This window comes from Lepisosteus oculatus, chromosome 3, assembly GCF_040954835.1.
Source record: "Lepisosteus oculatus isolate fLepOcu1 chromosome 3, fLepOcu1.hap2, whole genome shotgun sequence".
NCBI lineage: Eukaryota > Metazoa > Chordata > Actinopteri > Semionotiformes > Lepisosteidae > Lepisosteus > Lepisosteus oculatus.
Window position 1 is genome coordinate 38816006 of NC_090698.1, and position 12958 is coordinate 38828963.

Below are 12958 nucleotides of genomic sequence, written 5' to 3' on the forward strand. Positions count from 1 at the left end.
AGGCTGTAATTTGTTCTGCTGTCTTTCTCCCAGTACTCAACGTGTGATGTACTGTACAAAATACTGAATCCATTCGAAGAGTGATCATTTGACCAGGCAAGTCTGAAAACACTTTCAAACTCTAAAGGATTATGTCACTGAAACAGGTTAACAGGTCCTGTTAGAGTGGTTTGATAAAAACTTGCAATTTTCAGCAAAATCTCTGATCAACAAGAGAGTATTTGAGTGCAAACATAGAGAGTGTACTGGCATCCGTTGCAATTCATGTTTTATACTGTAAGCATTTGTTAGTCAAAATAATGGAAGTTCTTATTTTTGGTTTACCAGTATTGAATATGTATGTCAAACACTGAACAAATTTATAACATCAGCAACATCAGAGAAGTATGTCAGTGGGTTTGGGCATCTCTCAAGCACAACACATTTTTGTTATAATAAAAGACAATCCAAATTTTTATTTTTCATCATGTCCTCAGGCTAAAACTATCCAAACATAAGCACTTCTTTTATTGGAGATATCGAAACTCTGCAGCTGAGAACATCTTCAAATCTTTTAAAACTAATACAAATATGAAGATTTTTTTTTAGCAGAACTAAAATGTTAGTGTGTCCACTTTTTATAGAGGAAATCTTTGTAGTTTGTTGCTATGGGTTAGGAGGATTGTTTAGTCTATTGAAAGTCAGCCAATTATTTAGTTTACATCTCTGATGCTAAAGGAGCAAATATAAGAATTCACCCAGACATTCAAGCATATCTTCCACATCTTGCTATTATTAACTTACGTCAGACATTCCCGGTTGCACTCCCTGCCTCTTTGTATAATAATTACAAACCTTAAAAGGCAATGAGACCCAGGCTGGCAAGCAGTGCCATGTAAAAACATTTCAGGGTCCCAAAATTGACTTCATAGATTAGTTTTATTAAGTTAAGTTAATCAAATTGGATTAATACTATTGCACTTAATCAGAAACTGTTTCCAGTATTAATTAAGTACTTCTTTTGAACTTACCAACATAGCCAGCTAAGCCTTCATACTTATCAACAAAGGGATTATGAAATGTTGTTTTGTCTGGAATAATAAAATTCTCTCCACTTTGCATGACCACAGTTCCGTTCCAGTCATAAGCTCCAACTGCTCCAAGCATGACTCCTTCCTTTATAAGAACAGAAAATGGAAAAGAGTTAAGTTGTTTGTCCACCCATCTATCTGTCTTAACAGACACATAAGGATAACAGCTTAACAAATGTAAACACAGTGTTAAAAGCATTAAAACCAAATGAAGGGATGTTTTATTCTAACTGAGTATAATGGTTTGTTTAGGACTGAAACCCTTTTTTAACAAAGGTGTAGAAGGTGATTCATTGGGATCCTTCAAAAAGTTACAAAATGCTGTCCCTTGCATGGCAAATCTACTGGCACCAAGGAAATTATTTTAAGACAATAGACCATGTACACAGCTTGGTGGCTGGGTGATGTTAAAACAAGAAAGCTGAGGCTTCCAACTGGCCATGTGAACCTTTGAGATGGAGTGCATCAAAAAGAGATTGGACTGAATGACTGATTGATTGGCCCATGGATAAGATTTTGTATGTTATAGATAAAAAAATGGATTTAGAAAGAGTTTTTGCGCAGATTTTTGCGAAGCAGCCTAGCATTTTACAGTTCTGAATGTCTAAAATAGTCATGTACATTTTGTAATTTCATATGAATATAAGAACAGAATATGAGAAAAGTTACAAACAAGTGGACATTGTTCTGATCAACATGTCAGTGTTGTGGTGGTTGTTGTACCAAAGGATTTTATTAACCATTTCACAATATCGACTTCATTGGCTGGGTAGCTTCTTACACGGTCTCACTACCTTTTGGGTAAGAAGTGAAATCACTCATTATTCAGTGTCTCAGATAGATCACATAACAGTCTTTTTTTTTTAGGATGGACTTCTTACCTGAAAGAGAACTAAACCTAAAAAGGTATTATGCCTTCTGACACTGCACTTACCTGGTTCTTCTTTTACCGTGCTGATCACACCAGGTCTCCCAGTGAGGTCTACTCTCTATCTACAGTACATTGACAACCTTATCTCTCCTGACACCTCTTTCTGCTTCCTCTGAAAGTATCTTTCTCAGATATTCTGCTCCCCCTCACTGATCTTTTTCTGTTTAGAAATACAGAGAATCTAAAATCAATCTAAAGTACAGCAGATTAAATCTGACCAGAGTGGGCTAGTTATTCTAAAGATCAGATAATTTGATGGGATACTGTGAGTCTTAGTTCTTGATTCTCTTTAAGGGAGAAAAAAATGTATTTCAGTTAATTAAACAATTCATTAGATTCTTTGGAAAATGTGGTGAATCTTGAAACAATGTGCAAGCTGATCACAGAATTCATTGAGTCATTATGGTAGCGGCATAGTGGAAAATTAAATATGTCAGATAAGAAAGCAGCTAAAAATAAACTTAGAAAAAGTGACACAGAGAAATTTAGAGCTAGAAAAAAATTCAAACAAAGCCCCAGTTTAAACATCAGCTAAATTGTTAAAATAAAAATCAGTTGTGAAACATATTTGAACATAATTAATGTTATGTTAGTAGTATTACTCACTAAAATGTTTTAATCAGATCATGCAACTCCTTCTTCACTTTCATCTTTTTATTTACATTACAGTTTGTCTGAAGATAAGACTGTCAGGAGACAGAGAATAAGATAATTTCTTAGTTGGGATTTTTTGGAAATTTTACTGTTTGACTCACAGGTTGATAGTATAGTAGTGTGCGTAGCTCCCTTCCAAATAGTTGACCCAAGTTCTATTCCTGGTCAACACATCAACGCTGAATTATACAGTATATAAAGTACATTCAAAAAGGCAAAATAAACTTACTTTAGAAGTATGAGCACTGAATCCAGCTTGAGACATTTCCATCTCAAATGAAGCTGCTTGTTGATCAGAGGTAGCTAACAAAAAATAACAAATTCAATGAATCAAAGAGAATTTTAAAATATATATTTACAGCATACATTACACAGTACATTCAAAGGACTGGCGTCTCATCCAGGTGGAGAGCAGTCACATGCTCTCAGTCCTGTCTGGTGCCCTACGTTTCTGGGATCACTGTGATTTGCCACAACCCTCACCAAGAGAAGTGGCTTTCCCATTATGGAGGGATAATTACAAACAAGTGCCTGATGTCAAAATCCTGAATAGACCATCTGTTTTGCCTGATCTCCAAAACTCAAAGAAAAAAAAACTTTTTGTAGTACTGGGCAACATTTTGGAAGTTGAGATTAAAATAATATTACACAATGAAAGTTGTATTCCCTGAACAGGGAATGCTACTTTCACAGTGCAATATTTTAATTCCAATGTAATAGTAAAGCATATAACATAACATTCTTAGTTTGTTTTCAATAGATCCCATTGTTACTTTTATTTGGTTGCAAGGTCACTGAGCTAACCTACTGTACATGTACAGTACTTGAGAGTAAACATTCACAGAAAATATTTTCTTTACAGCTGCAACAGTGTACAGCTGCATCAGAAGTTTCTCCCTGCTTCAATAAAATATGTATTTATCTATGTTTCATTTACTTAGAGTTAGATAATAGGATTAAATCCTAGGAAGATCAATCAGTGCTAAGTGCAGTTATTTCTCTCTCTAATTATCCATTTCATACATGCTTAAATATGCTTTTAGAGACTAACATCTAATTTAATACCTACAGCAAGTAACAAGAGCTAAACACCCCAAATCTAAACTACATTTAATTTTCCATGTTGCTGTAGTACATATAAAAAATTAATCTATGATACATGTGTTACATTAGTTTGCATGTTGCAAATTATGCAAATTATATATATATTTGAATACACATTATACTGTACATATTTGAGCCTCTAAATAGACTTGAGTTATATAACAAATGACATGTCAGTTATTTAAAACTACAGTATACATCAGCACCCAAAAACACTTTCAGTTACTTGGTCTTTCATTAAATTCAGCATAAAATACTGACAAGATATTTATGTAAGTCATTTAAAAAAGAAAATTTGAAATACATTTCTTACCTTCTAATGCAAAAATCCTTTCTCCAAGAGCATCAGCAATTGTTACCAAAGCGATTTCATCCGAGACATTGAAGAAATGCTGTTCGGTAGGCTTACTTGCTATTGACTTAATTTCTGCAATAAACTTATCAATGCTCTGATTTTGTCTGCTGTAACTACCAAGAACCTAAAACATAGTAAAATCAATTATTTTACATGCAACATACTGTACGACTACTAGACTGTTCAAAACCCAACCACTGGTGCTATATAAAAGCAATTGAATTTTGAAAGCTTAACATTTAATAATTTTTCAGAAAATAAAGACAATAATTAACATAAATGTGCAGTGTCTACAATAACATGCTTAGGTTGACAGAAAATTGAAATGAAATGTTTGTCTGTTCCTTTATCTTGGTAAATAGCATTAGACATACTGTACAATTGATTTGTACAAACCAAAGAGAATGTAAAGTATGTATGTAAAATATGTTTGCCTCATTTGACTTACAGCTATTGAAAACCTTTGAATTCCATCATTTTCACAGTCTTTAATGACACCAGGGAGGTTATAGCTGTCATGGGATTCACCATCTGTCACTATCACCATGACTTTTTTCACTCCTCGCCGTGCTCCCCGTGCTTCTGTGAAGGCCTCAGTTCTGAAAGTTAGGATAGACACCAGTTAGAAAAATTATTATTCACATGAATGTTATTGGTGTGTTATTGTCCAATTTCAGATTGCTCTGTAATCTGAATTCAATTTAAAACTGTACAACAAAATTGCTTTTAAATAAATATAAAACTAAAATGATATTATCTGATTGTATAAGTTGTTTCTATATCTAAATGCACAGCATTAGATTTAATGCAAACACAACACAATACTCATACACTTATAATCAACACAATTATGTTATAGTTCTATTTCTCATCTGGAGGATCTGGGAAGCTTGTTAAGACTGAAGGGCAAAACTTAGAGGAGAACCTTCTTCAAATCTTTCAACATGAGTATGATTCAAAGGACAAGGCCAAAGCTACACTTAAGAAATAAGAAAGGGAAAGTTTAAGAATTCAAGTTTTAAATGAAATAGTACCGTTAAAAATATACATAAACATTATTTTGTAATATTAAAAAACAATAAATCATATTACAGGACTTAATCACTTGCAGGATACTACAGTACATGTTAAGGATATATTATTAGAATCATAACCACCAAAAAAAAAACACCAAAACCTTCAAATCATTCCCAGATGAAATACACAAACCATTGGAGGTTAACACTTCCTGAAGTGCTACACAGAAAAAGTAATTCCCTCATCACCATATGGTAGGAAAATATCTGTGGGAGTTACTGTTGTATTGAACTGTATTGTTCATCTCTGCACAGATCTTCTCCATGAAAAACAGTAGGGCGATTGTAAAATCTCTCACTGTCTCCAATTCATTATACAATCCAAAACGATGTACTGCAGTACACAGACTTAGAACATATCTGAATAAATATGGTAACTGATAGGATATTAGAACTTCTGCACCAAACAAATATACTGTAACATAATATTTAATGTTGGGGAGCAGAAACCACAAAACGTCTTGCATATATTGTGGGAGCAAAAGAATATATATTAGTTAAGCACATGGTTGACCTGAAACAAACAGACAAACATTTCCCTTTATGAAAGGAAAACTAGCTGATTCCTAAAATAGCACATGACTGAACTCAAAAATGCATCAGTAAGCTCAAAACATGTACCTCTTTCAATGACAACCTGGAAATTGAATTTAAGAATAACTACAGCAGGATCCTGGAAAGAGTACACATTCAAAGAATTTCGTCTTATTTCAGGATAGGTATCATTTCATAAAATGGCTATACTGTACAAATTGTTAAGAAACTTCTGACAAGAAGATTCAAAAGGTCTGGAAGGCAGCGTTAATTTACTTTCTAACTATGTAAGTGTGCAAAACTTTTAATTTGAATTTGTGTATTTGTGAGAAAAATGCATTGAAGATATAAGTTTACAGGGTAAACTGCCCTGTACAGATTAACAGTAGTTTAACAAAGATGTTACTGTTCATCTGTCATGTGATGTTCTGCTAATAAAGAAGGAGTTCAAAAGTTCTTTACAATCTTAGGGATTCTTAGTTACTATGCTCTATGGGTCTGCACCTCTGTTTCATAACCAGAAACAAAACATACAATTCATATAGACTGAACATGTGCCACCTAATAAATGTGTAATGATAATGATCATGATATTATAAATTCCTAAAGTGGTATATTATAGACAAAAAGCTAATATTCTTACAGTATATCTTATGTTTCTGTGTACACAGATATGTAGTATAAAACAGTTCATACTAGTAGCCTATTTCATTATTATCTCTATGCTGAAAATACAGTATTATGAGAGCCAGTATTGCCTATTCTACTATTGCAGCTAAAGGTGCACTGCAAAAGTATTTAGACCCTTTCTATGGTGTACCATTCTGTGAAATTAGAAAATGATGCATATATACTTTTTAAGCTAAATATTTATTCATAAACGTAATACATTTAAGATAAGTTACAATTAATGGCAGGAAAAACAAAAAAGAAAGAAAACTGAAATATGTTGATTACATTTACTCAAGCTTATTCAAAGTGCCTGGGGATCACTTAACGACAGCAGTTTTCAAGTCTTCCCACAGGTTCTCAACAACGTTGACTGGGCCACACAGTGACATTTATTTTTAAGCCAGTGGTTAAAGTGTACTTTAAGTGTAGTTTTGACCCCGTGCTTTGGACCATTATTCCGCTGAAAGGTGAATTCTTGTCCCAGTTATAGGTCTGAAACAGGTTTTCCTCTAGAATTTTCCAGTACATTACTTTGCGCCATCTACATTCCCCTCAGTCTTTATAAACTTCCAGACCCTGCTGATGAGAAGCAGAACTAAAGCTTCATGCTGCAACCTCCCTGGTTGACAGTAGGAATTGATAAAAACAGATAAAGGTTTATTCCATGCTGAAAGGAAAAAAAAAGGTCTTTACTGATCTGCATACTGTATATAACTTTATCCCTGAGTTGTTTTGAAAGCTCCAAGGCATTTATGGTTGAATATTTATTTTTTTTGCCTAAAATTCACTACTCAACTAATTGCATGGCCATGATACTGTTGCATCTAAACTAATTTACCTTTGCCACAACAAAATATATGAATATTTATGCATAAAAGGTATAAATACTCTTTTTAAATTATTATTTACTTTCTTATTGTTTTTTTCTTTGAATGGTGTGGGGTAGGTTGTGTGTAACAAAAAGTAATTGCTACTTCAAATGTAATAATTATAAGCTTTAAAGCAACAAAATCTAAAAGGGTCTGAATATACGTTTGCAAGGCATTGTATATCCTTTGTTTTGAAATTCATCCAGTGCTTTGTGTCTACATTAGTCTATATGAGCCATGAAATATTTGAAATGGGGGAGCAGATTGCTACAACAAAGATTTTTTAATAGAAGACCATTATAACATACAGTATGTGATGTTACAAACAAGAAGTGGTCATTTGGTCCAGTTGCTGGTTGCTACAGTAAGGGATTTGAGAAACTAATCTCCTGCTTCTGAAATAAACCAAAATATCAGTTTCAACTGCATTTCTTAGTAGATTGTTGCCATAATCTTTGTTTTTGAATATTACTCTGGAAGTTGCAGGATAAAAAAATGTTGCTGATGTTGTTGTGGTTTTTCCATGTTGTGGTGGAAATCTACAGGTCATGAATTGCAGTTACAGTATGTCAGTATGGGTTGGTCCCAATCCTTTGGAAGTCAAGGCTTGGATTGTGTTTTAATTCTCACAAACCAGAGAGTGAGAATTGCTGAGAGTTGTGTTGAGAAACCTGATGACTGGACAGAGAAATTCTTTCATTGGTCTTTGGGGAGTCTATATACTTTTTGGGTCCTGCTCCCATTGGCAAAGGAGAAATCTTTTTTGGTGTCTGTTATAGTACTGCAACAGCAAACAGTAAAGCTAAGTAATAAAAACTCTTCCAACAGTCACACAAGACAGCATTCATTCAATGGAAAATTGTTAATGTAGTACCCATCAATAAGTTACTTTACATGATAAAAACAAACACAGTAATTATACAGTAGACCAACAAGTCTGACTGATATAACATATACGTTTACAGAAACGATGTGTAAAGTTAAACTATACTACTGCATGACAGTAGGATTCTTGAGAATAGTTAAGAATGCTTTAAATAGGGGGGCCTACCTTAACTAACATGGTCTTTGAATAATCAAAAGCAATAATGGATACCAACAGAACATTGAATATGTTGTATTTAGTTGTTTAGAGGGCTTTTGTTAAAGTTCACACACAGTACAAGATACAGTAAATGCTTAAACTGAATTGATCTGAAGTTATTCCAGGAAACAGTTGTTTTTAGATTAAGAACTGCTTCATAAAAAAAACAGAGTACAGATTGTGTAGTTAGTTTCACAATAATTAATGTTAGGACCACAGCTCTTTCAAATTTATGAGAATTATCTAGATTCTGATATAGCTAGTGAAGTAGTAAAGTTCTCAGATAATACCAAAATAGGAGGATTGGCAAACACTGCAAAGGAATTTCTGCTCTAAAGGAATTATTTTTTTTAAAAAGCAGATTGGACAAACATTTCACAGACTGTTACAAGCAGACAGCAGATACTGTATTGCTGCACTGGAGTCTGTCCAGGGAAGAGCAACCAAACAAAAAATCAGGTTTGCTTTTATCATGTAAACTGTAGGAATATCCTACAGTTGTAAAATACTGCATTTAAAACCGAAAACAAAAGGTAAACAAATTTCTTTACCAAAAGGGTTGTGGGAATCTGGAACAAGCTAAACAACCTTGTTGTTTAAGCAAGATAATTTCCAGTTTCTTTAAAGAGAGGGCAGGACGATATCCTTGGATCCGTTAACCACAGTATTAGCTACCAAACAGGCTAGATACTGTATAACAAATGACCTCCTTTTATGTCTAACTATTCTTCTGTTCTTATGTATTACAAATGAAAACTATACATACAGTATAAGAAACAAATATTAGGAAAATGATTTAGTCTTTTTGTGTCAGCCCATTTAGATTGAGTAGCGTATGCCTATTCATACAGATAAAGTTGGAGTCCCTTGTGAAAAACAAAAGTGTGTAACATGGCTGATGTCGATGACCCTTGGGATGGTGGAAGGGTGTTAAGAGTAGTGAAATAGTGGGTTAGAGTTACATCTTAGAGATGCATATTTATACCTTAGATAATTCTATGAATGAATGAACTCCAACATGAAAAGTAGTAAGAAAATGACTGTTTTATATACTGTACAGTATTTGAAACAGACTTGCGTTTGAACCATTTTAAATTAGATGTCTATATTGAATAAGGAAGGGAAATCCCTACAATCTTAGTTACTCAATACTTTTACACAAGGATCAAAATGTATCTGGTCAATATAGTGATCTTCCAGTAATTCTTATATACCGTATAACTTAACATTAAATCAAATATAAATTGTTTGCTTATGAACTGAATAACCAGTTCTAAACACAACTAATCAAATATAAATATAATTTCTAGTTATAAGTATTGTTTCAGCCTCAGGTACTGTAGGTGATAATGGAGGTGTCTAAGAATCTAGATAAAGTGTGTGACAATCCAGCATGTCAACATTTCCAGCTTCAAAGCAAAGGGGCTGTTTGCTGAGTCTATGATCAAAGCAAGCATAAAGTTTACAATGATCGGAGTATATTTTGGAATAGGGAAATAGGCTCCCATGTATTTTGTTGCATCTGAGTTAGAGAGATAGAGATTTAATCATTGTATTCTACTTAGTTTAGAAGGCAGCTTATCTCTTCTTTGGCCTCTGTAGGTATTATTTATGTCAAAATAATTGATACCAGCCTGGGGTTTTCTAGATGGTTTAGATGCAGGCCTCTAAAAATATTTGTTTCACCACATGTGCCTGAGTCATTATTATTAAAGCTGTACCAGTGCCCAAAGAATTCATGTGCCTCCAATAATACCATCCGCTAAGGTATAATTCTGGCAAAATCCTTACAAGATGGGGGATCAATTATTTTACTTATTGACTATTCTGCTTGGTCATTTCCTGATTATTCACCATTTCGCACCTGCTCATTTGTAATAGTATGATCTACTTACAATGATCTACTGCAGTATGATCTAGTATGATCTATTGCAGCCAGCAGCCATATCACCCTGCAACTCACTAAAGCCAAGCAGGTGTGAGCCTGGTCAGTACCTGGATGGGAGACCTCCTGGGAAAAACTAAGGTTGCTGCTGGAAGAGGTGTTAGTGGGGCCAGCAGAGGGTGCTCACCCTGCATTCCATGTGGGTCCTAATGCCCCAGTATAGTGATGGGGACACTATAGTGTAAACAGGCGCCGTCCTTCGGATGAGATGTAAAACCGAGGTCCTGACTCTCTGTGGTCATTAAAAATCCCAGGGCGTCTCGAAAAGAGTAGGGGTGTCACCCTGGTGTCCTGGTGAAATTTCACATTGGCTCTTACCAGTTATAGCCTCCTAATAATCCCCATCTATGAATTGGCTTCATTACTCTGCTCTCCTCCCCATTGATAGCTGATGTGTGGTCTGCGTTCTGGCGCACCATGGCTGCCGTCGCATCATCCAGGTGGATGCTGCACATTGGTGGTGGTGGGTGGGAGTCCCCATTACCTGTAAAGCGCTTTGAGTGGAGTGTCCAGAAAAGTGCTATATTTGTTAGCAAATATTAATTATTATTATTTCTTCACCTCTCACACAACTGTCGATATTGCTTCTCGGCTGATCCCACCTCCTCTCCACTCCTGGCTTTTGTTCTCCCATGCTTTATCAACAGCTGGTTTTCCTTTCTCCCTCACACCTGAAGAAGGCTCCACAGCCAAAATGTTGTGTCTCTTTTCTTTTCAGCATGGAATAAACCTTTACTTGTTTCTTATGTACTACAATAATAGAGTATGTGTGTTGTTAACATTAAACAGGAAAAAATATATAAATTACATCATTGTAGACTGATCTTTACAATGTTTAATGTCTACAATAGGAAGAATGAAAATGTTGACAAAAAACATATTTGTAGACAGGTACAGACACATACTTGTGGAGTTTCTGTGATATCCCCCCAAAAATATTTAAATGAAATAATAATGGACATTTTTAAAGTTAAAAAAGCTTTCTGTCTAGGTCTGTGTAATTCCTTTCAAATAAAAATTAAGTTATCATTAAGGTTTAATGATCATTTAAAAATAAAAAAACACAAAAAGTTATATTTAAAAGCTTTAAGTCATGTAAAATCTATCAGCATGTCTATGCCTATTTGAGGTGAAAATCTTAACTAACTTTATGGCACCATGTGCTTTGGGCCCCAGTGTTAACATTTCCAGCGCTGTGCACAAAGAAGGGAATATTGTTTAAAGGCATTTCTATAACAGATGTCATCACCAAGACATCCAAGCATTTTGCTATCAAAGTATAACAAAAAAGTACTGAATACTTAATTGAGTGCAGTTAGTCTTGAGAATTATTATAAAGAAACAAGCAAAAGAAATAACCAAACCTTGTCTTCTCTTGCCTAACATATTGCAAGCAGAACATTCTGCAGACTAAATTTAAGACTCATGAACAGATGTGGAAAATATGGTAAGCAGGCTTCATTCCATTCCACTGAAATGTTTCTTTAGAATCATAATTGTCAATGTGTCACTTTAATCTCAAAGCTTTGGTAATGATGTACTTGGGAGACTTTGATGTTTTAGATATATTTTTCCATGTGCAGAAAGGCTGCACAGTTCAGCATTTATTCTGTCACAAAACTACAGTAAAGAAATGCACTGAGCTTATACTTGAGCAAATGTTTTTATTTCTCTGCTAACATCTTACATGCACTTACATACTAAAGTGATGTTAGTTTATGTTATGAACCACTCTTAGGCTCTTGCTCATTCCTTTATGTTCCTTAGGAATAACACATAAAACATCCACACGGACAGTGTCAAACTGTACAGCTTAAGCTACCTGGCAAAAATGACATCAGAAGAAGACAAGCTGAAATCCAGCTTGCTCAGGAAAGTAATATAATTTAAAAATCTAAAGGCAGATTACTGAAAAGCATGATCAATACTTCACAGTGCCTAACAATTATTAAAAGCTGCAACATGTTTCTGAAGTATCCTAGTTAAGAGACTAACTTTAAATGACCTTTGACAAGGCTCCAGCTTAAATACATATTATTTATATATATAAAATAATATATTATGTATGTTATTTTAATATTGTATAAATAATATATGATATACTATATTAAAAGACATCTCAGACATCTCAGTTAGAAAATGTCTTTCCTGCTTAAGGGTGCATTTTTAGAATAAGGATAAAGGCTCCCATTTATTTTGTGGCATCCAGGATGCAGAGAGAGAGATTTAACTGCAGGTTGTATCGCATTTATTTAGAAAGACAGCTTATTTCGTATTTGGCCTCTATGGGCATTAAGAATTTAATACTTAGTAGTAGTCTTGAAGTTTTCTGGGTGATTAGGATGTTGAAAGGCATTGTTTAGAAATACTATACATACATTAACTTGTGTCTCGTATGTTTTGTTGTGTGTATTTATTGTCATCATTAATAAATACTTAGTGTGCCTGAATTACTACTCTTTTCAACAAAGCTATGCCAGAGAATAAAGAATTAACGTGCCTCTAATTATACCAACTGCTCGGGTATATTCTAGAGAAATCATTTAACAGGTTGGGGGTTATGAATATTTATTTTATTTATTGACTAAACCATTTGGTCAACCTCTGCTTTTCACCATATGTATTTACAAAAATATATGGTCTTAAGTAATTTGGTTTGAGAGT

The 12958-nt window shown here is 34.2% G+C and overlaps 1 protein-coding gene across 1 annotated transcript in view; it reads right to left on the reverse strand.

Moving 5' to 3' along the window:
- Positions 1-12958, reverse strand: part of itga1 (integrin, alpha 1) — an 86991-nt gene that overhangs the window by 36550 nt on the left and 37483 nt on the right. The window contains exons 8-11 of the mRNA XM_015364102.2: positions 4563-4713; positions 4073-4238; positions 2885-2958; positions 1011-1155 (exon numbers count right to left, since the gene is read on the reverse strand). Of these exons, the coding sequence (XP_015219588.1) occupies positions 1011-1155; positions 2885-2958; positions 4073-4238; positions 4563-4713 (536 nt within the window). The remainder of the gene's footprint in view (positions 1-1010; positions 1156-2884; positions 2959-4072; positions 4239-4562; positions 4714-12958) is intronic.